Source organism: Solanum dulcamara, chromosome 2 (genome assembly GCF_947179165.1).
Source record: "Solanum dulcamara chromosome 2, daSolDulc1.2, whole genome shotgun sequence".
NCBI lineage: Eukaryota > Viridiplantae > Streptophyta > Magnoliopsida > Solanales > Solanaceae > Solanum > Solanum dulcamara.
In genome coordinates this window covers 4,824,017-4,848,818 of record NC_077238.1, presented here as the reverse complement: position 1 = coordinate 4,848,818, position 24,802 = coordinate 4,824,017, and the positions used below count along the sequence as shown (strand labels likewise).

General features: G+C 33.6%; 1 protein-coding gene across 2 annotated transcripts; it reads left to right on the top strand.

The window, feature by feature from the left end:
* Positions 1-1,228: 1,228 nt before the first annotated feature.
* LOC129880037 (WPP domain-interacting tail-anchored protein 2) lies at positions 1,229-24,445 on the top strand. 2 transcript variants are annotated; one of them, XM_055953858.1, is made up of 6 exons: positions 1,229-1,550; positions 3,503-4,067; positions 4,167-5,299; positions 5,390-5,584; positions 6,413-6,549; positions 24,172-24,445. In XM_055953858.1, the coding sequence occupies exons 2-6, from the start codon at positions 3,527-3,529 to the stop codon at positions 24,182-24,184; spliced, it is 2,019 nt and encodes a 672-aa protein (XP_055809833.1). In that variant the 5' UTR covers positions 1,229-1,550; positions 3,503-3,526; the 3' UTR covers positions 24,185-24,445. The 2 variants fall into 2 exon arrangements, with proteins under 2 accessions (XP_055809833.1, XP_055809832.1); XM_055953857.1 differs by lacking the exon at positions 24,172-24,445 and having other exon boundaries at positions 6,413-6,824.
* Positions 24,446-24,802: the final 357 nt, after the last annotated feature.

Here is a 24,802-nt window from a genome sequence, read left to right as displayed (position 1 = left end):
CCTATCATCTTACAATTAATTTTTATTTTAATTACTCGATCTCTTTGCCTTGTTTCATGTGATATGTAATTTGTTTGATAAATTTGGGAGTAAATTTTTAAATAAAATAAAATAAAATAAAATTATTTTTTCTTATGAAATTTGATCAATTTGAATTTTTTTATTATCTGAATTTACTTATTTAAAGAGATGAAAGTTAAAACTGGAAATAAGAATTTATCTAAATTTACTTATTGTAAAATCAAACAAGTATTCAATATTATCCTTCATATATTTTTAATGCAATGAATCAAATATTTGCCCAAAAAAGCATAGTTGCTAAATTATTCTGTTATTATTTAATTTTAATATTGTTATATTCTTACAATGCCCGGGTAACTTAGTTGCAAGCCAAACAAGCCCTACTAGTCAAAACTTAAAAGTAATCAACAACATTGGAGCCACCCTCCAATGTGAATTATGATGGAACGATAAATATTTTTTTATTTTTAATTACATATTTTGAGTATAAGTTGCCAATATAGAGTTGGTTTTGACAGCAAAACTCTTTACTCTAAAAAGTAGAATTTTCTGAATTAATCTAACCCAAAAAATTCTTGTTTTTAGAAAATGATTAAATTAAAAACAAAAGATTTATTTAAGTTCACTTATTATAAAATCGAACACATATTTTATATTATACTCCCATATAATTTACTTTTAATTCAATGAATCAAATATCTACAAATAAAAAAGTATAGCGACTAAATAATTTCATTATTATGCTCTTAATTGCAAGATAAATGAGTCCTAATAATTAGAAGTAATTGACAATATTTGAGTCACCATCAAAAGTTGTGATGAAAATTAGAGTGGCAAATACTACTCCTTTTTTAATCAGCTATTTGGAGTTTGTATTCTGAATATGAAATTATTTTTAATAAAAAGACTATTTATTTTTTTGTACGAATCTAAATTAATCAAATTCCAAACCAAATATTAGACGCGAGATGAGACAAAAAAAAAACCATCTTAGCCTTGATTTTAGCATTATTTTGTACGTATTATTGTTTGGACCTCAATTATTAATTTTTGGTACTAAAACACCTATATCCCCACCACCACTACTCAACGTGCGCTCCTCCAATAATCATTTCCTTTTCCACTCAAATTTTTCTCCTTTTTTCTTTACTTTCCTTGAATTTTTATATATAATTTTTTTAAAAATTCTTTCAGAAAATCAAGAAATCCCAATTGCAGAAGATGAACATTAAAGTTTCTTCTGTCAAAAAAATGGTTTCTTTCTTGTGACCAAGAATTAATGAAGGTCATCATCTGATATTTGTCTCTTTTTTCTCTTGTTGCTGACGTGGAGATATGTGATTGGTTGGTCTGAATGTTGTGGGACCCACGTTAGTAACACTTTAACCACCAACCCTCATGAGCCAAAATATCTTAAAGTTGACCCCTTTGTAGATCATAAAATTCTTTGCCACTCTATTCAAGTTATGGAAAAAAAAAAAAGGAAAGCTAATTGAATGAGAGAGAGCCATTTTTATATTCACAATAAGGTATGTAGTGAAAATCTTGTTCTTGAAAAAAAATAAAAATTGAAGCTTTATTTGACTTGTTTCATAATTTAGAGAAGTGTTTGAGAATCTTACTTACTTTTGTGTAATTGTAGCGTTTTGGTTGATATAATTTAATATTTGTACATAATTTATTGTGGAAAAGCCTTGAGCTTTCACTAAAACAAGAGAGGGGCACAACAATTTCTGTGTTTTGAGCATGGAGGAAGTTAAATCTTGTTCTGTTTTCCTTGAAAAATTGAAGCTTTATTGGTTCTTTAAGACATTGCAATAGTTTATGAAAGTTATGTTTGGACTTGTTTTTCATAGATTGGAGAAGTATTTGAGAATTACTTACTTTTGTGTAATTATAGTGTTTTGGTTGATATAATGTTTAAGGACAAGCAGGGTTGCTCGGATGGTAAACACTCTTTGGACTTTAACCCTAAGGCGGTAAGTTCGAGTCACTAAGAGAAATAAAAAAGGGCGGGAAGTTTTCTTGTTTAGTGTTTGTACATAAATTTCTTGTGGAAAAGCCTTCAACTTTCACTAAAACAAGAGATGGGAACAACAATTTCTGTGTTTTGAGCATGGAGAAAGTTAAATAGGATTCTCTCTTAACATTTACATGTTGCCACTGTTAATATGAGGCTATAAGTACTTAGAAGCTCCATGTTCTACATTAGGTTTCTCGTGTGAAATATAAAGATGAAGTTACTAAGTGCAGACATAGGCGGAGCTAGGGCCCCCTTAACTGTTAGATTACGTTGTATATATAAGATCAAAATTATTTTTAAGTTCATATAGTATATGTTGAATCCCCTTGCCTTCTTCGTGTGTCTACTTCTTTGTATAGTGAATTCCGTTAGTGAAAGTTCCACCTCACAACAAACTAAAATAGCTTGTGTTGACATTTTGTATGATTTCTTGTTTAGTAGATATATAGAACGGAAGTTGTGTGGTCGAATTCTCAACAAACATAAGCAATTTGATGTCTATAAATACTTGGATACAACTTTAATGTACTGTAGGTAGATGAACTTTTTCAATAGTCCTTGTTATCACTTTAGCTAATTAGGCGCCTTTTTTCTCTAATCCCAAGTTTGAGATTTGAATCTTCTTCATGGTTATCTAGCTATTTCGATATTTTCTCGAAGAACACAGAGCTAACAGACTGTTGCACAATCTCGTTCAATATTCAGTTTTGCACCTGTTCTGTTTAATTGTGAGGAGAAAGTGAAAAGATTGTGTGAAGGAAAGAAAGGAATTGAACAATGAGGAAGTCCTAATAAAGTCATGAAGGTATGGCTGAAGCATGAGTGAAAAATTCAGATTGATTATCTGTAAATAATCGACTGATTAGTTCCATCGGTTGGATCAAAGATGTTATGGGGTTGGACGATACAATAATGTAACACACCTTTATTCTAGACAAACTTGAGGGCTCAGAACATGTTATGTTTCTTATATCTCTTAGAAATCTGAAATGCTTGGAGATATCATTTTTGCTGTAAAAAAGGCTCATGGTGTAAAATTTTCAAGCATTTGTACATCCGTGTAAGCGTGGAGATGATCTCTTTTGTTTTAACGTCCTGCTTACCTTTCATCCTCTCAAAATCTTTTTATCTTTCTTTTAGGTTATTCTCTTCGTATCAAAAGTTGACTTGTGTATATTTTAACACTGTACTATTATAAAAGAAAGGTGTTTCTGTTAAATTACTCAAAACTATCTATAGCTAACCAATTGCCTTGGCACGTATTAGAGTACCAGACATATACAGAAGGTGCAATTTAACGAATATAAGCTTATATATATACCTCAGCTTTTCTATACATCCCTACAAGTTCTCTTTTTCTTCTTAGCTTCCTACATATTCATTTGGACTGTTCTCTTTAATAAGTATGCTGTATGCGCCTGCATTTTCATCTCGTGATGCTTCCCTTCCCATTTGCAGCTGCCCTTTCAGAAGTGCTGATCAATGGCAATTGAAGAATTGGCTGTCCGTACTACTGATATTATCGATCCACAAGTAATGGAAACCTTGTTGATTGAAAATCACTCAAGTGAAGCCAAGGACATGGAAGAGATGAGGAGTTCCATGGAAATATTGAGTAGAATAGATTTGGACCTTGTGTATTCTGATGAGAAGTTGACGAATCTTGACAATCTTTTGATGCGTGTTAAGGCCTGCGAAAATGAAGTTGAAGCAATTTCTTTAGAGAATGATGAGATTTCTCCTGACTCAATCGAGAAAGTACTGACGTTGGATCACTTATCAGCAATTTTAAACTCTGAGATAAGACAACTGGACAATTTCTTAGGCACTCTTCAAGACCTGGTCGTTGAAGCGAGGCAAAAGATACCTACACGCAGAGAATTTAGTGAGTTACATGTGATAATGGAGAATAAATTTCATGATACTGAAGAGTTATTGAGACAATCGAAGGAACGTGTCCTAGAAATGAAGATGCAGCTTGCCAAATTGCAGATGACCTCATTAGCTTTCGACCAAAATGAATGTAAGTTGTGAAACTTATTAGGTTCACGAGCACGTTTTCTTCCTTTCTTTACTAACATGTCAAAGACATTACATCTTTTTCTGGTTCATGTATTACCAGGGAGATATAGGATGAGTTTGGATTTATCAGAAATTAATAATTTTTCAGCAAGACAATTGAAGCCACACGCGCAGACAGTTGAGCAAAGACGTATATTAAGAATGCTGGAAAAATCACTCGAAAGAGAGCTAGACCTCGAGAAGAAGTTGACTCTACTTAAACAAAATGAAGATGATCTAAAGCTGAAACTCCGGTTAACTGAGCAAGTAGCTCTGTGCATGGAAGAGGGTGCAGAGGTTATATGGGGTAGGTTCTTAGAGTCAGAAAATGCAGCAGAGGTACTAATGGGAATTTCCAGAGAGATGGTGGGCCGATTACAGATTGTTAACTTCAATTTGAACGGTTCACTTCAACGAGAGAATGATTTCACATCGAAGATCGATAATTGCATAGGACAGATAAATGCCAAAGATATTACCATACAAAACCTTAATAGCTGCAACAAACAACTTGCTGCTGAAAATACCGAAGTAACCTCTTTAAGGGACAGGCTAAAACTTTCAGAAGATAAGTTGAAAGAATCCGAGTCTAAATTACTGAAAGCAAATGAACTGAATGAAGTAAGCGAAGAGCGGCTTAAAGAACTGGAATGTATCGTAGAATCTCAGAAAGAAGACATCGATATTGCAGAACATAAGGCTGAAAGTGCAGAGGAAAAGGTTGCACATTTGACAGAAACAAACTTGGAACTGCACGAAGAGTTGGATTTTCTCAAGAGTAGTAATGAAAGTAATGCTAAAAGAGTTAGCATTCTCGAGAAGCAGGTCAGGGAATTAGAACTTCAGCTACAAAATGCTAAGACATCGTCCGAAGCAGGTCAAGAACAACAGAATATGCTATATTCTGCCATTTGGGATATGGAAACCTTAATCGATGAGCTAAAACAAACGGTCTTAAAAGCCGAAAGCAAGACTGAACATGCAGAGGAACAGTGCCTTATTTTGTCGGAAGCTAATTTAGAACTTACCCAAGAAGTAGAGTTTCTAAGATCAAGAGTCGAAGGATTGGAGACTTCTTTGAATCAAGTTAGTGTTGAGAAACTTGCTAGTGCGAAAGACATTAACATCAAAACCAGCTTTATAATGGATTTGGTCATGCAACTGGCTATCGAAAGAGAGCGAGTACAAAAACAGGTGCTTTAGTTATCTTATTCTGTTGCTTTCTGAGTGGAAATTCAAAAGTTAGAAGCGATTGTAAACAATTTTTTGTTTTTTCCGTGGCAGATTTTTTGTTTGGCCAAGGAAAACAAATCATTGATCAGGAAGTTGGAGTCAACGAATGAGCAACCGTCCATAAATGTACTTGAGAATGGAGGTGATGATACTAGGTTGTCATCTACTAGAGTTGCCTCAACAATCGCTGCCGCTACAGACAGTTCTCGTGAACTGCAAACAGAATCCTCACTGAAAAGCTCCCAGGTATTTATTTTCTTTTAGTCATTCAGAACTTCCTAAATATGTATGTTACAATGTATGCCACTTAAAGACAATAGCATGATATGATTTTTAGTCTTAGCCTTAGAATTAAAAGCCTTGTTTTTTAGTCTTGTTGGTGAGGGTTCGATTCCCCACCTTGTAATCCCCTCCCTCATTTCCACTTTAAAAAAGGGTCTTATGACTATAGCCACTGATAGAAATTATACCAAAGATAGCCCCAAGGCTTTGTTCTACTGGTAAGAGTGAGAGCACAACTTATGATGTGTGGATTGTGAATGTGTGTCACAGGTTCGAACCCTGCATGAGACCAAAACCTGGTATGTAAGTGAAGGGTGGAGTGGCGGTCACACTATCCACCGAGTTTCAAACCACGTGCCACTGGCCCTCTAGGATCTATCGGTTATTAAAAAGAGTAGTCTAAAAATGCTCATTATGCCTGAGACTGACCTCACGAACCTCAGAAACTAGCAGCATGTAATAGATTATGGTTCTGAAGATTAGTGACCTTGCTCTATGTCATCTAATCTGTAAAAGCTAAATCTTGAATATTTGCTTTCTTTATTGATGGTTCACATTCTATCTAATGTTCAAACAATATAAACATGTTACATATTTTAATACTAGTGTTTTCTTCGGTGTCTTCTCTTTAACGGAAACTTGTTAATAAAGGAGTAAAGTTCCTTCAACTTATAATTGATCTTTAATGACCGTAATCTGCTTGTTCCAATTGTGATCATGTTTGTGTTTGCTTCATAAAGACGTTGACTTCATTCTATAATCCTAATAGAGGATTTTGGTACTCCGATTCAGGTGATCAACGAATTACCTCCTGATAAACCGACTGATCAAAGCAGTAAGTCTTCCGTTTTGACAAATGAAGAGACTAATATAGTTCTCAATTCAGAAGAGACGGAGGTTCAGCTACAAGCAAAGCAACACCAACACAGGTACATTGTCATGGCAATCCTCGTCTTATTACTTTCAACATTAGGATTATATTTTTTTGACAAAAGAAACGACATCCTCGAGTTGTTGTTGGTTAGATTATAGTACTTGTGTTGGAATACATTGTACAGATTCTTTGATTGTTTTTGTGTTGTGATCTCTTAAGATAGAACAATTCTTTTAAGTAAATTGTGTTTTGGTGGAATGATTATTGCAAACTCAAGATAGAGCCATTTGTATAAGCAATTGTGTTTTAATGGAATGAGTATTATTGTTATTGTTGTTGTTGTACAATTCTTAACAAAGCTAACCTTAAAACATTCAAATTTAGCGCGCAATTTGTTTATTTGACACCTCCAAAAATCATATTCATAAATAACTCGAGATCGATCCAATATAGAGCATAAACTTTATTGCCATTTAAGTAAACATTATCTTATACAATATTGTTCCTTAAAATATAACTCAAGACTTCCATATATGATCAATGGAGTATATATATTATAATATATATATATGCCTTGTTTTAATCAAGTACATACACAAGTCCCTTCTACACAAAATGGATCCCCACCCTTGCAATTTATATGACAGTCTTCTACTTTCTTACACCTCTGTCCTGTTAGATCACAAAAATTAGCTTGTTAATATCTTGCACAAATATATAAAACATGTTGGATACGTAAGCAAAAAATATTATCTTAAATTGTTACGTACCTTTATAAATGGTATTGAGTTTTAAACATAGGCAAGTCCCTTCAATACAAGTTGGCAACCCCTTATCGCATGTCAAATAATTACAATCTGTTCTAATAATACAATGTTGTCCTATCACCTCACCTAAAAAATATGATCGAGCTCATTAGTATATCGATAAATTTGAGAGAATTAGTTTTGTAGGTCACTTACATATTATTTTTAAAAAAATTTATGTCATTTTTATGAGAGATTTTCAATTTTACATATAAGAGATCCACAAATGTCATTTTTTAAAATTCATTTTGTAAATGGCAAAAAAATCTTAATTCCTCGATAAATTTTTGGAGAGAGAGAATAGAGAAATATACGAACCACATGAAATGATCAATAAGGTGACTACCAAAAACACTTGAGTCCTTGAAGCTTTGTCCATATTGCCTAAGAGAAAGCCTTTTTTATTATTATTTTAGTGTGCTTCCTATTGCAACATTATATAGTATTGAATTCATTAATAGCATGCTTATTTTTCTATTTATTAAGAGATTTTATATAATCATGTTATTTGCAATTTCTTTCCAAATCTTGAAATTTGTTTAGTTGGTCAAAAAGGATTTTTTGGTCAATGGAAGGTTAGTCAAAGAAAATGTAAAGGCATAGAATTAATACATCCAAATTAGGGTGAAATTATTAATTGCACTTAAATTATGAGGGTCCTATCATTATCATGAGCCTATTTTTTAAAATATTATTTACCTCTTTATTATCTGGCAAGAAAACAAGTTAAAATATATTATATGCATAAATACGTCTATACTACATAAAAAATAGTGGAAATTTTAATGTCTTTTTTCATTTAATTCTTTTAATCCAAATTGATCAAGCTTCATTGTCTCTCAACTCTCAACCCCTTTATAAGCGGATGCATATTTTCATTTTATTTTCTGTAGTATATATTTTAATGAAACATGATTTTTTTGGTCCTTTTTACAACTGAAAAATATGTTATTTGCATCTAATATACCCTAGGGGCATGAAATATTACTCAAAATTTGAATTTTGTACTTTGTTGTGTTTGAGATATGAGAAACAATGAGGTCTTATCGGCTTAGTTTTGAAAGAATCAAATTAAATATTCTCTCCATTTTAAAATAAACAAAATTTTGTAATGTGACACATGTCTTAAGAAGGTTAATTAAAGACATTAATTAATGATAATTTGTCAATATCACCATTTTGCTTCTTCCCAAACTTTCCTTAAAACTAGAGATAGTCAATAAAACCCATTAAAACGAAGAGTAATTTTGGAGGAAATTTTTTTTTACAAATTTTTAGACTTAAAAAAATTCATTCATCAAATCGTAAAAAAGTGTCAGGAGTTTATTTATGTTGAAATAAAGGAAGTAAATCATTAAAATCCTCAGTTTTGGACCTAGTAAAAGCGCTTGTATGCACAACAATCAAATATATACATGAAAATCCTTCCACAAATAAAGATCAATTTAAAGTCAAAACAATATATTCATAACAATCAAAACACTATTACAAAATTTGAGCAAAGCAAAAAATGAACATAAAATTTTTTCCACAAAATTAACAGAAATGTACATCAATTTAATGGAGAAATCAAAGTCAAGGCAAAGATCCACTCAAAAGGGTGGCAAGTGTTGAAAGTAAACAACCTAACTAGGAAAGAATGATTGAGAGAAAAAGAAAAAATGAGTGAAACAGTAGAAATTGTATTTACCGACTTAATCATTGATTCATAGTGAGGTCTTATTTATATATGTGATCTGTAACTAACTAATGTTAATTAGACTCACTCTAACAAATTCTAACAGACTTAACAAACTCAACTAACAGTATTGAGTAACCAACTATGTACAGACCTAACTAACTATACAATGTAACTAACTATACAATGTTCATTTCAATACTCCCCCTCAAGTTGGGTGGTGGAATATGTCCAGCATTCCTAGCTTGCACAACATGTCACTGTGAAGTTGTTTCCCTAAAGCCTTGGTAAATACATCTGCCATTTGTTCCCTACTTGCTATGTATTCAGTCTTGATCATGCCTTCTTGTAGTCTTTCCCTAATGAAAGGACAATCTATTTCTATGTGCTTTGTACGTCATGATACATTGAATTTGAGGCTATTTACATTGCTGCTTTGTTATCACAGTGCAAGTTCATAGGTAATTCAACTTGAGCTCTAGTTTCTTGTAACAATACTTGCAACCAAACTAGCTCTGCAACAATGGTAGCATACTCCTATATTAAGCTTCTGCTGAACTTCTGGAAATAGTGCTTTGTTTTTTCGACTTCTACGAAACCAAAGAATCCCCAAACTTTATTCCAAAACCTGTCACAGATTTTCTGGATAACAAGCATGATGCCCAATCAGCATCACAAAAGGCATTTATCTTCATTGACTTTTTGCTACTCATTATTAATCCCAATCTAGATTGTTTTTTAATGTACCTTACTACATGTAATGTTGCATCATAATGTGATTTCTTAGGTGCATGCATAAACTGACTTAGGTGTTGGACATCAAAAAAAATATCTGGTCTTGTCATAGCTAAGTACAGTAATCTCTCAATCAACCTTTGATATGTTCTTCTATCTTCTAATTTAACATCACCTGTGATATTGAATTGATTATCATACTCTATACTTGTAAGCTTCTGATTTTGCTCAAATGGTGTTGTATTTGTTTTCCCTCCAGCCAAGCCATATTCTGATATTAACTCTAAGGCATATTTCCTTTGATTCATCAGTATTCCTTTCTTGGATCTTGCGAATTCAATTCCTAGGAAGTATCTTAACTCCCCTAGGTCTTTCATTTTGAAGTTGTGATGCATAATGTCCTTAGCTTGCTGAATCAATGAATCACTATTTCCAGTGATTAGAAGATCATCTATATACACAAGTATGATCACAATACCACCAATAGTGTCTGTTTTGGTGAATAATGAATAATCTTACTTGGTTTGAGTAAAGCCTGAGTGTGTGAGAGCAATAGTTAGTTTCAAATTCCACTATTTGCTGGCTTGTTTCAATCCATATATAGATTTGAGTAGTCTACAAACTTTTGTCTCCCCCGACTACCAAATCCAGGTGGCAGTGTCATGTAAACCTCCTCTAGTAAATCTCCTTAAAGAAAGGCATTATACACATCCATTTGAAAGATAGGCCAACAGGATTGAGCAGCTAAAGCAACAACACACCTTACAGTCAATATTTTGACCACAGGGGAGAAGGTATCATGATAATCTAAGCCTTCCTATTGAGTTAACCCCTTGGCCACATGTCTAGCTTTGTACCTCTCAACACTGCCATCAGCCTTGTTTTTAACTTTATATACCCACCTACACCCAATGAGAGTCTTTCTTGAGGGTAAATCCACAATCTCCTAGGTATGATAGTCACTTAATGCCTGAATCTTTTGGTCCATATGTTGGATCTAATCACTATCCTTAGAAGCTTGTTCAAAAGAATATGGGTCAGATATAGTGGATGAGAAGGTGGAGAGATAGGATTTATAAGAAGGAGTAACATGGGCATAAATCATAGAATTAGAGATATGATGGAGTATTTTAGGAGTTGTGACATAATCAATGTGCCATATGGGAGGTTTAATGGTTTTGGTAGATTTTCTCTGAGGCATAAGAAGGACAAATGAAATAGAACATGAAAGAGAGGTAGAATTCCATCTGAAGCCTGAACTGCCAACCTTTCCTCTTTCTTTGAGAAAAGTGTAGCAGGAGAATCTGAAGTAGGAAAAGATGGAAAGGGAGAATGTGGAATAGAGGAGGGTGAAGAGGTGGCATGAAGGTTGAGGGAAAATATCTTCAACGGTATAAGGGAAAGAAGGTGGTATAAGATGAAAAGAAGAGGTATGGGATAGAGGAAGAGATTCTAGGAAAGTATGTTTAGGATAGGTGAAAGGAAATATAGATTCTCTAAAGGAAATATCCCTGCTCACAAAGAAAGTGCCAGTAGCAATATTGTATATTTTGTAACCTTTATGAGTATTAGAATAGCCCATGAAAACAGAAGGGATGACTTTAGGGGCAAGTTTATCAGTGAGGGATGTGTTGCTTGCATAACATAGACAACCAAACACTTTGAGGGAACTGAGATTATGAGGATGTTTATGAAAGACTTCATAAGGAGACTTACCCTCTTGGACAGAAGAAAGTAATCTGTTTATAAGAAATGTGGCTGTAAGAACACATTCACCCCAAAACTTTAAGGGAATATGGGTTTGAAATCGAAGAGCTCTTGCCATTTCAAGTAGATGCCTGTGTTTTTTCTCAGCAATGCCATTTTGCTGAGGTGTATGTACACAGGTGCTTTGATGAATAATGCCAAGTGAAGAAAAAAGATTGTAACATTGATTGTTGTAAAATTCAAGACCATTATCTGATCTAACAATTTTAACAATTGAGTTTTAACAAGAGTAAAGAAAGCTGAGATAAAGTTGATTACTTCACTTTTATATCTCATCAAAAATATCTAGGTCATTCTTGAATAGTCATCAACAATAGTAAAAAAGTACTTATGACCATTATAAGTGTATTGTTTATAAGGTCCCCGTACATCCATGTGTAAAAGTTCAAAAGGAGTTACAGATTGTGTGACACTAGTTGGAAAAGGCAACTTAGTTTGTCCTGCAAGGGGACAAACATGACATGAATAAAAAGCTTTATTCTGCAAATATAACAAAAACTTTAATGAATCAATCTTTTGAATGATAGCAGCAGGAGCATGGCCAAGTCTGAGATGCCAAATGAAAGATTCAGTTTGAAGTTGAAGTGATGAATTTGATGTAGAAGAGGTTGTTGAATGAAGTTCAGTGGCAATTGATGGCTTCTTGGAAGATGAAAGTATATAGAAACCTCCTTCTTCTTTATCAATTCCTCACCCCTTGCCATTATAAAGGTCTTGAAAAAGACAGAAATGAGGATAGAATGAAGAACAACAATTTAGCTCTTTAGTAAGTTTGGAATAAAAGGTTATAAGCAAAATTAGGAATATAAAGAACATGTTGAATGTCAGTGTTGTCAAAGAGTGAAATGGAGCCAGTATGAGTAATAGCAGTAGTTTGGCCATTTGGTAAATGTACATTGCTAGAATTGAGAGGAACATGAGTTGAATTTATTAATGTATCCAAGCTAGACATCATATGATCAGTAGTACTAGTGTCCACAATCCAAGGAGATGTATCATTACATGCAGGTAGCCAAACATCAAGTGTCTTTTGAGTAAAGGAAAAGTTATAATGTATACCTGTCATGTTGACAATAGCTTCCTGAGATACAACAGTCTCCTTATCTATCATTTTCAGCAGATGATTGTACTAATTAGGAGTAAAAGTTGGCATAGGTTGAAAAGATGATATATTAGGAATATTGAATTTTCCTACTTCAAATCCTTCAACATGATTCACGTGATTAACTTGAGTTCTTCTATTTCCTCCAAAGTTTTGTGACCTGGCATTTTCATAATGCTTCCCCTTGTTGTTCCTATCATCAATATCTTTTTTCTTTGTAAATTTATAGTTTTGAGGATATCCAATCAACCTGTAACAATTAGCCCTTGTGTGATTTCTTAGATGACAGTGATCATAATATAAATCTGTGTTATTTATGTTTTGCTGGACTTTGTTGTTCTATACTGAGGCTAATGCAGTATGATCAGTAAGGTTGAGTTTTTGTAAAGGTAACACACAATTAGATATAACACTGAATTGCATCCTCTGGCTTTCATCTTGCATTATCATGTTGTATGCTTGATTTAAACTTGGTACTAGCACTGTCATGAGAATTTGACTCCTCGATTGAGTGAAATTATCATTGAGTCCCATTAAAAATTGTATGAGCTTCTGTCTCTCCATGTGCTATACTTATCGCATTCACAAACAGGCAAAGGAACTAGTGATGCATATTCATCCCAAAGGTTTCTCAATTTTGAATAATACTCAGATACAGTAAAAGTACCCTGGATCATTGTACTGATTTCTCGGTGGATTTGATATATCCTAGTTAAATTTCTTTTATCAAATCTCTCCTTTAAATCCTTCCATACGTTATGTGCATTTGAAGAAAACATTAATCAATTTGTCAATTCCTTTGAAACTGAATTAGTAATCCATGACAACACAAAAGCATTGCGTCTCTCCCACTCATGTTCTATATCTCCTTTGTAATGATCCTTATGGCATTGTCCATCAATGAAGTCAATTTTATTCTTTGCTAATAATGCTACTCTCATAGAATTACTCCATCCAGTATAGTTTTCAATTCCAGTAAGTTGCTGAGAGATTAAAATACTACCTGAAGTGTGAGATGGATGCAGATATATGGAATTTTTGGGATGAATGTCTGTAATCTATCGATTGGATATCGAGCTGGAGCTTGTTGTTTATGACTCAAGGTGCTGATGCGTTAGCTGCATTCTCCATTTCCTAAATGAATCGATTTGATGTCTCTCAAATTTTTCTGATAAAAATCAAGGTCGGCACTCTACTGCTTTTTCGAGCTTCTTAATTCTGTGGAAGTGAAATTGTCTCAAGGTGCTTCATTCTCCAGCTAGATCTCCATTGTTGCCTAAAGATCTGATACCATATTGAAAGTAAACAACCTAACTAGGATGAAATGATTGAGAGAGAAAAGAAGAAATGAGTGAAACAGTAGAAATTGTATTTACCGACTTAATCATTGATTCACAGTGAGGTCCTATTAATACATGTGATCTGTAACAAACTAATGTTAATTAGACTCAATCTAACATATTGTAACAGACTTAACAAACTCAACTAACAGTATTGAGTAGCTAATTATGTACAGGCCTAACTAACTGTACAATGTAACTAACTATACAGTGTTCATTTCAATAGCAAAAAAGGCAGAGGACAATCAAATGACGGTGGTGGCAAAAACAAGAACGATTATGACGTTGCTGACAATCCTAATATAAATGGTAATGGGGCCAAAAAAAAGCTATGACAGAAATAAGGAAGTGAAGTATACTGAGAAAAAAGAGGAAGAAGAATCGTGTACGACGGCGGCGGCGGCAAATTTGTGGTGTGGTGGAGGAAGTAATGGCAAAGAGGTGAGGAAGAAGAAATATTGTTTTAAAATGAAAAACGCCTAATTTAATATCCTCACGCGCCTAATAAATGTGAATCACAAACAATGTGTCATTTAGGCAAAAAATGTTTAAATAGTTCAAATTCAGGAGGGTACAGATGTTCAATAGGTACAAAATCGAGTTGAGGTGTCTAAGTGAATAATGCAAACAATTTTAAGGGGCTAAAGATGACTTAAGCTAAATCATGTATTAAAAACAAATTAAGTTCAGAAGAAGATAGTACTCTCGCATAATATGAGGGGGTGGATGATAAATAATACAAAAAAATAATTTATGAAAGTTATAAGACTCTCGTATAATTTATATGTGTAATTGACAAATTTATTATATTTAAACATATTTTATTATCTTATCCCAAAAATGAACAACACATACAACATTACCTTTATATCGAGATTTCTTGCATCTTCGATATGAACTTCATGTAATTAAATTAAAATTATGCTTTCATTTAAAGCAGGGCACATTGTAAGTTTGATTAGAAGAGAGTAGTTGTTTATTAGGAGTCATGTATATTAATTTTCTACAAAGTACGAATATCTTTATAAAGTTTTAGAATTATATTCCTTTCGTCTTAAAATATATATTTTTAATAAGGACGATAAATATTTTAAAACAGAGGAAGTATTTTAAGGAGATAGATTTTGGAAGTAATTAGACCTATGTAAACACAACTATTTTTTTCAAACAACATATGATTCACTAGTTCTTATATAATGTTGCAATAAAGAGGATTCCCAATTTAAATTTATAAAAGCTTTCTTTTACACAAATTTCAATGTGTGTATTCTCTGGAGTTATTTTTGAATTTTGGTGAGTGATTTAGAGTGGATAATAAAAATAATTTTATTTTTAAAATTTTCTGAATTTTACAGTTAAACATGATTTATGTAATGCAACTCCAAAAACAAAATATTCAAGGTCAAACAATCACTTAATTATTGTTTCGTTCAATCATATCGTCCTCTCTCCTTCTCACTTAATTCTCATACAAATTAACTTAATAGACACAACATATATACAAAAAAAATAAAGATGATCCATTTTAAAACATAAGATTACATTATTCAATTTCTTACGTACAACATATATAAAATTATATATGTAATGACCATAGGTATTTTGATGCAGCTAATTGGGAAATATTAATTGGTAGTATATTAAACTATACATTGATTTTAAATTTTTAAATGTTTGTACATACTATATTCGAATTTACATTGTAAACTAGATGTTGTGATTTCTATTTTCGTATACGTTCATAAATGGCAATCGACATATTGAAAAATGTGCACTATTATTTGTTCAATTTAGTTCATCTAATTAAAGTAAGTTTATTCATACTAAATATGTTGACTAAATCTTGTCAAGTAAATAATACATAAGCAAATATAAAAAGTAAAACTTTATTGCCATTTATTTCATCAAGTAAATATCATCTTATATATTGATGCTCCATAAAAAAAAATCCAAGACCTTCGTACATGATGAATGGAGTATATATGTGTTTTATTTAAAAATTAAATACATTCACAAGACCAACAAGACAAGTTATATGACAATCTGCGATCTTCTTACACGTCTTTTTTTCTGTCATCACATTAATATGAAAGATCAGAAAATTTGATAGTATACACAGATACATATTGAAGAATTTAGTCATATAAATTGTCAACATATATATAGCAAAAATAACTATTTAATTTTGTCGAGTAATTAAATACACTCCTCTTACTATATGAATTGTTGCATACCTTCATGATCTGTGGAGTATATCTTGGGGGTATTGATGAACATATGCATATCCCATTAATATAATATGGAGTTCTTGATGCACAATTTACACAATCTGCGTCTTTTTTACAACGTTTCTTGTTGTCCTAATATCATATCTAAATACTACAAAAGTCGTTAGTATTTATATACTTTATATATTGATAAATTTTTGAAGATTGGCTAGCTAGTTATGTAAATTCCAACATAGAGAGAGATGGAGAGAGATATAATTACCACATGAAATGATCAAGAAGGTGAAGATCAAAAATAGAGTCCTTGAAGCCTTGTTCATATTGCCTAAGAGAAGGTCTTTTTTTTGTTTTTGTTTTTGTTGTTCTAATGTGCTTCTTATTGCAACATTATATAGTATCTAATTCATAAATGACTTGCTAATTTTTCTACTTATTGAAAGATTTAAATATTTGTGTTATTTCTAATTTCTTTTCAAATCTTTTCAATTTTGGTTGGTCAAAAAGAATTTATTGGTCTACGAAAGATGGTCATCAAAGAATAATGTAGGGGATAAGACATAGTAGCAATATTTCGATTATGGAAAAATTGTTAATTATACACCTAATATGTGGAATCTTGTGTCCAAATTATTATAGCGTCAATACTCATGCTACAATTAATTCAACTTATATGATCTTTTTATTGTTATTTATTGGTTTATTGCTTATTCATTTCAGTTTATACCCAGAAAAAAAAAATCTTCCAATAAACACATTTTTTCATGAAGAGTCACAGTAATTTAAGTAACACTATTTCATGAAGATAATATTTTTTAGGCACAAATATATGTAGGGGATAAGACATATGAACATCATCGAAATTATGTGGGGTCTTGTTACTTATTTTCTTGTATTTATCCCTTACTAATTTTCTTGTAAAAAAATAAGTTAAAACATACCACGTGCATAAACACGCCTATACTAGACACAAAATAGAAATTTTTGTGATTTCTTTTATTTAATTCTTTCAGATCTAATCACATGCCCCATCCACCGAGCCATGCGGGCACCTACTCTTACACTTAAGTAGGAGAATCCTCAATTCCATACATGGAAATAACATGTGAAAGTTTAATAAAATACAAATAACAACCCTAAGAGTCAGGAATACACCATAATTTAATTATCAAAACTCTAAGGTTTATTACAATAAACATTCTAACACTCCAAGAATACTAGTCTAAATAGGTATAAGAGCCTCTAAAAATACATAATATAAATAGAATAATGGCAGATCTCCCACCACGAGAAAGAAAGAGTAGAAGCTGTTGGAGAATCATCTTCGTCTTCACCTAAAAAACATCATCGATCCTGCAACCAGACTATGCCAATTGGTATATCAAGAATAGTATCAGTACAAAAAACATGTACTGGTAGGTATCATCGGTCAATCCAATACCCACCGCATAATATAAAGAAATCAACAAAAAGAAAACATGCACTTAAGGAAATACACTCGTCAAACCTTTATACACAAACTCTTATCATTCTCATTAACCTTATTAAAGTCGTTCAAGCCTAACTCTCATCCCTTCTAGTTGGCCCGCTACCAACTATGATACAGATCAAGGCTTTAGCCCTTCTATCACATAGAAGAGTTTTCGAACTATGGGCCACCACTAACTCTGTCTAACTAGTCTACTATATTTATCTCTCACACCAACACCTAGTTCTAGAATAATTAGCATCTCACTTGAAAGAGGGAAACATTTATGTGGACTAAAGCTCATCTTCTAACCGCACTGCCCGCCATGGCAAGACCTAATCTGCTCTGGCGGCCTCATCGCCAAAGCGACATGTCCGGAGAAAGAATCTCTGAATTCTCTTTGAATCCCCCATTTTTCATATATACCAATAGGACTACATCAATATCTGACTCTAAGTCACTAATCTTATAAACCACACATCAACTATTCTCTACTTGTTTATCTACGGTCTCATACATATGATACAGACGTATCTAGCAACCTTAACATAATCCGAACAGGCATATACATAAGCATATTATCAATTTATTATTTTAAGAGCAATTTTCATGCTCCGAGAGGGTATCCTAGGCGTGTCCAGCACTCGAAAACCATTGCTAGTCCCCAAGCCAACCACTTGGTCCGATCACACATTTAATCACTCAGCGGAAGACTCAAGACTAATTTAAAAGACATTAAAGTGGGCTAACCAAATCAACATTTCGAGAAGAATAATGTATTTAAAACAAATCTCAAATCAACTCCATATCATAAGGATAGTTTTGAAAACCAAAACATCTACTCGACACTGTCATCAATCTGTCTATGAAGCCTCTATCACTATCAAGAAAGTGTCAATCACAAGCTCATGGCTACACTAAAGAAAATACTCAAAATAAATAATATTAACTCAAGAGTGCCTCCGGATGCAATGAGGACTCACAAAAAACTAAGAGTAGAAAGGATCTTCCACAAAGCACCTGTCGAGGATCTCTAATACCTGTATCAACATCATGAAACGATGCAGGCCAAATGGTGTCAGTACATAAAATGTACGAGTATGTAAAATAGCTATTCATATATACTCAACTCAACTCATAGGACTCAACTTTAAAAATGGCATAACTCAATAAAGATGCAAGTTCAAAAATATACAATGTCTTTCAATCTACTCCATCATAATTTTTCAAATTGACTCAATTGTATGAAATCTCAATTAAATCAAATCATTCATTTTGTATCATTATTAGGGAGTTTCTCTAACCGACAACCATTACCATATGAGCGAGTGATGTACAACAAAGCGGTGTTGTTGCCACACTCGTCCAATACTTTGCTAAGGTGAGGGATGAATCACTATCATTGGATCCATAATCAATCAAAGTCCATCATTTTGGGACTTAAGAGGTTTAAACCTCTATCCTAATTTAGTTACGTAGTTTATGGGGTTTGAGTTATGTAAACTCTTACCCAAATTGGTTCTCAATACTACTCTCAAAATATGTGATGCTCATATCTATCAGATAAAATATTTAAATCATCTCATCTGATCTCATTGGACCCTTTTCAAAACTCAATTTCATCTCTAATCATCATGCTTTTTCATTTAAAAACATGCTTTCAAACTCTATCAAATCGCCTTAAAACTTTATCTCAAAGTTGTCTGTGACACCCTAGAATTTTTTTCGCAAAGAATCAAAAATTTCTTCACGTGTGGGTAGACTCGGACCGGAGGACTTGTAATTCTACATATGAGTTAGGATTAATTCCTAAGTATTTGAAGTGTGTTAGATGTGTTTAGGGGTCATAAGGGATCTCTAACACCAAGTCGAGTCCAAAGAACTCCAATCGATTAAGTTTTCGGACGAGTTAGTATAAGTGTCAACTTCAAATGACCATATCTCCTAGGATATAAAGAACTGGGTGGACCACGACCTACCAAATGAAAGGTCTTTGAGTCTTCTTTCCAACGCCACCAAGATTGCAATTTTTGGAGTTCGGAGTCAAAAGTTATGGCCATTTTACTACAGACTAGTACTGCAGGAATTTCAAGCCTGGGCGAAATTTGGGCTTGGTGCTCCAGTGGCGCCCCACGCCACTATAGCGCCAGAAAATAGCCTCAGTAGTTTGGGGCTTGGCGCGATGCGCCACTATTAGATGTGCAGGTTTTTAAGCCTATTTTGGCTTGGCGCTGCAGTGGCGTGACGCGCCACTATAGCGCCAACAAGATTTTTGCCCATTTTTCAGATTTTTGAAGAGGGACAAATTGGACTTTTTCCCTAATTACATATACCCTATCCTTGAACATTTTGGGACCATTTTTCATCCCCCACTCTCTCTCTAAAAGCCCTAGGAGCTTCTCTCTCTCTCTTCTTCTTCTTCCCCAAATCCATCTCCAACAAAGGGTGCCTTCAAGAGTTTCAAGGATTCAAGTCTTCCATTGAAGACCTAACATCAAGTTCCTTCAAAGTCTTCAAACAAGGTATGTAAGGCTAACCTAAAATATGGATTTAGTTCTTCCATATGCCCATATATGTGTTGGATAGGAGTTGTGAAAGAGTTGAACCTTCTAAGAAGGTTTTCTTGAAAGTTTTCCTAAACTATAGAATGTTTTTAAGTACTATTAGTTGTTTGATGTTTTTAATGACTTGAGTTACTAAATAGTTAATTTTCATATTATTGACTACAAATGTATCTTTGCAATAGATTTATAGGTATTGACGAATCTCTTGAGTTGAGTTTTGTTGAGAGTATGGGTTCATGTTTCATTCACATGAACCCAAGATGAAATTTCTTGTTATAAATGTCTTGAGGTTGAGATGGATAGTTGTGTGTATATATGTATTGATTGGAATGAAAAGAATGAATTGGTTAGTTAAGAATGTCCCTTTGCTTCTATAAAATGAACATAGGACAAAAAATAAGGATTTTAGAGTAAATGTTTGATGATGATGTAAATGATAATATATGATGATGATGTGATGATGATGTTTTGATGACGATGTGAGGGATGACGTGAATGGTGCTTATTTAATATGTATAGAATGATTGATGAAGAGGTATATTGATGAGGATGTTATGTGATGAAGTGGATTGGAGTCTAATGTGATTTTGTGGTATATGATGTGCATAATTTGAGTTGATTGGAGTCTTAGGAATATTTTAAAAATAAATTATCTCTTGAGGAGGAGCTTTAAATAAAGTATTTGTGAACCTTTTTACATAACCTATTTATACACTATTTTGAGTCTAAAAAATTATTAGTTTCATCTTTGATTTAGAAAGGAGTTTAAGTATGAGTTGAGTATGAAGAGCCTTTAAATGAGTTGAGTATCTTTACATTAAAGTATTTATTTTGAGTTTGAGTTGAGGAGTTGAAATTATATTTTGATGTACATAACATTTTCTACATTCATTGAGTCGAGATTGTATAAATTTTTAAAGAGAAGAGTTTGATGATTTGAGATGAGTCGATTTGAAAGAAGGTCCAATGAGACTTGTCATTATGAGTTAATTGAGTTGAAATGAGAACAGAGTTGATGAGGTGGCAATGTTCCACATGAAACTAGCCGTGAGGGTTTGTTTGAGATGATTGAACGAGTTTTATGAGCATGGAGTCATGGGAGGAGTATCGAGCATCGAATTGAGCAAGAGTACAGTCCATACTCGAACCCAATACCTGTGTTGCCAAACGTAGGGGGGATTGAACCGTTAAGTCGGATGCTTCCCCGAGAGATTTGTCCTGACATTATAGGACTTGGTTGGATTGGATCCATGAGGTTCGTCGTTCATGCCCTAGTAAGGTATGAACGGGCGTGGCAACGACGTCGCTTCGTTGTACCTTCACTGGCTCATAAGTGTTGGTTGTCGGTTAAGAAAAACTCCCATTTAGGTCTTGATAGTACTCTGAGTCAGTTGAGTTGAGTGAGTTGCTATATGCTTATGAGTTAGTCCGGTCTACACTATTTCTTGTTAGACTTAGGACACTTGAGTGGGTTGTTACATATTTATTGAGTTGAGTCCTTTGAGTTGAATTGTAAAACGTTGCATAATTTAATTTGCATATTTACTGAGTTGAGTCCTTTGAGCTGATTGTTGAGTTGAATGTTGAGTAGATTGTATACGGTCGGATTGGAGTAGATGAATTGTGATTGGAATGAATGGAATGGTATGTGACTAGATTGGATTTGATTATTGAGTTAATTGTTGAGTTGAGTGTATATAATCGGATTGCACATGATTGAAAGGGATCGAATTGTAAATGAGTTGATTGAACGGTATTGTGTATGATTGGATTGGACTGTATGGTATATGATTGATCTTTGTCTAAAAATGTATTATTACTTTAGACTTATGATGCCTTGTTGAGTCTCTCTTATCTTTTTAATTTGAGATATTTGGACCGCTGCTATTCTTCCTTGAGGTCTGTTTCATTCTGCCATTTTACATACCAGTACATTCCACGTACTGACGCCATTTGGCCTGCATCGTTTCATGATGCAGAGACAGGTTTGAGAGATCGTCAATAGGAGCATCATTGGGGATCTATTCGCACTCAGCGTGTTGGTGAGTCCTCCCCTACATTCGGAGGACACCGTCTGTGTATTCTTGCATCGAGTTAGCCCTTTTCATTTTGATTTGAGGTAGCCATGAACATGTCATTGGCACCAATTAGATAGTAGTGATAGAGGCTTCATAGACTAAATAGTGATGAGTCGATCGAGTTATTCTTGTCAAACTATTTATAATGACAAATATTAGAGTCGAATTTGTTGGCCCATGGCCTTTATTATTTGAGTTAGACTGAGGTTTGAGTTGCCCACTGAATATTCTCTTTATTCTTTTGTCTTCCGCTGATCGAATGAATGAACGGATGTGTAATCAGGCTATGTGGTTCGCTTGGGAGCCAGAAATGGTTTCTGAGTGCCGGTTACGTCTAGGGTACCCTTCCGGGGTGTGACACTGTCGTGGCCAATAGAAAAAGTAACGATCAACAGACCTGTGATGGCCTGTCAGCCTTAGACGTCATGTTTAGGTAGAATGGTCGATTTTATGGCCAATTATGATGGTCTGGGTGACGTTCCATCACCTAAGCGATGTTCCGTTCCCAGATGACGGCAGAACGGTGATTGTGGCCAATTTTTAGTTTCTAAGGCGGTATTTTAGTCCTAAACCCTTTGGGGAGTTATATAAATAATCTTAAATACTAAGAAAAATTAGATTCTTCATCATCTAACCCTTTTATTCACTCCCAAAATTTCTTCTCTCAAGAACTTCAAGAAAACCAACCTTCCCCAAGGACCATTCATCATCCAAGGTAAGATTTGACCATGAAATTTCATAATTTCTTCATCTTAACACCCATTAGTATCTTCTACCCATGGATCTATAGGTTTTCAAGGATATACACCTCTAAGGTTCAAGAAATTGATTTTGTCATCTCTTCCTCCAAAGATTTTATCTTTCTCAAGAATTAGAAGCATATAAGGTATGTAAAGCTAACCTAAAATATGGATTGAGTTCTTCCATATGCCCCATAGATGTGTTGGATGGAAATTGTGAAAGACTTTAACCTTCCATGACTGTTTTCTTGAATTTTCCTAAACTATAGAATATTTTGACATACTACTAATTGATTGATGATCTTCATGCCTTGAGTTCTTGAACAATTACTTTTCATATTTTATTTCACAAACTGTAGCTATATATTGGCTGTAAATGATTATGTATATGTATTGATTGGAATAAAAAACATGAATTGGGATAGCTATGAATGTGAATGGCATAAAATAGGAACGAAACCTTAGTGGAGCTAGAATGTCCTTTGGGTCTCCATAAATTGAACCCAAATGATTGAACATAACTGATTGTTGTCATAAAATTATATCTAACTACTCTTGAAAAATGTGATTGAGATTGATTGGATAGAATAATTGGTTGAGAGGTTTGATTGTGATAGAATTAATAAATTGATAAGGGTCCAAATGAGACTTGTTGAAATGAATAGATTTAACTGATTGGATAGAGTTTTATGAGCATTGAGTCTTGGGAGGAGTATTGAGCACCAATTTAGGTAAGAGTATAGTTACAACTCAAATCCCATGAACTACCTAGACAACGTAGGATGGAGGGTTAAACCTCTTAAATTTTAAAACGATGGACTTTGGTTGATTGTGGATTCAATGATAGTGATTCGTCCCTTACCCTAACAAAGTATTGGATGGGGTGTGGCAACGACACCGCTTCGTTGTACATCACTGGCTCATAGGTGATGATTGTCGATTAGAGAAATTCACAATTAGTATATGATCTTGCATGATAGGATTGTTTGATAGAAATTGTAGCTGGTTGAATCGATTTGAAAAGTCCTTGCTAAATTCTAAAATCTTGCATATCCTTTAAGTTGATTGATGAGATTAAGGTAAGTGTTGTTGACTGTTTCTCCTTCCTGCCATTTTACATACTTGTACATTTCATGTACTGACGCCTTTTGGCCTGCATTATTTCATGATGCAGATACAAGTGCTAGAGATCATCAATAGGTGCTCCATTGAAGATTTACATCTTTTCTTAGAGTGGTAAGGCATCCTTGCTTTTTCGGAGGGATCATATTATTTCACCTTTACTTTGAGTATTCTCTTTTGGATAACCATGGACTTGTCATTGACACCTTCTGAATAGTGATAGAGGCTTCATCGATGGATGGTGATGATGTTGAGTCATTTGTTTGGTTTTCAAACTATCCTTTGAATTGAGATTGGTTTTAAAGTGCATTATGCTTTTTTGAATTATTGAGTTGGTTAGCCATCCGAATGTCTTTTAAATTTGTATTAAATCTTACGCTGCGAGCATGAATGATTGAATGAATATGTAATTTGACGAAGTGGTTCATTTGAGGACCAACAATGGTTTTCAATTGTCGGCCATGCCTAGGATATCCTTTCGGGGCGTAACACTCATTCTCTTTCAAAATATTCACAAAATCTTATTTAAAACTTAATAAATTATGCTTTAAATCAGTTAAAAACCATACCTTGCTCAATGGATGAAAACCATCAATTACCATTCAAAATAAAGCATAGTAAAATTGTGATCATCAACTCAATTAGTGTTTATGGAAAGTAGCCATGAACAACAGTTCCAATAG

Excerpts from the sequence above, each read along its gene's own strand:
- LOC129880037 (XM_055953857.1), top strand. The coding sequence starts at position 3,527 with ATGGCAATTGAAGAATTGGCTGTCCGTACTACTGATATTATCGATCCA. Across the intron at positions 4,068-4,166 it reads AGCTTTCGACCAAAATGAAT|GGAGATATAGGATGAGTTTG; the intron begins GTAAGTTGTGAA and ends ATGTATTACCAG. Across the intron at positions 5,300-5,389 it reads GAGAGCGAGTACAAAAACAG|ATTTTTTGTTTGGCCAAGGA; the intron begins GTGCTTTAGTTA and ends TTTCCGTGGCAG.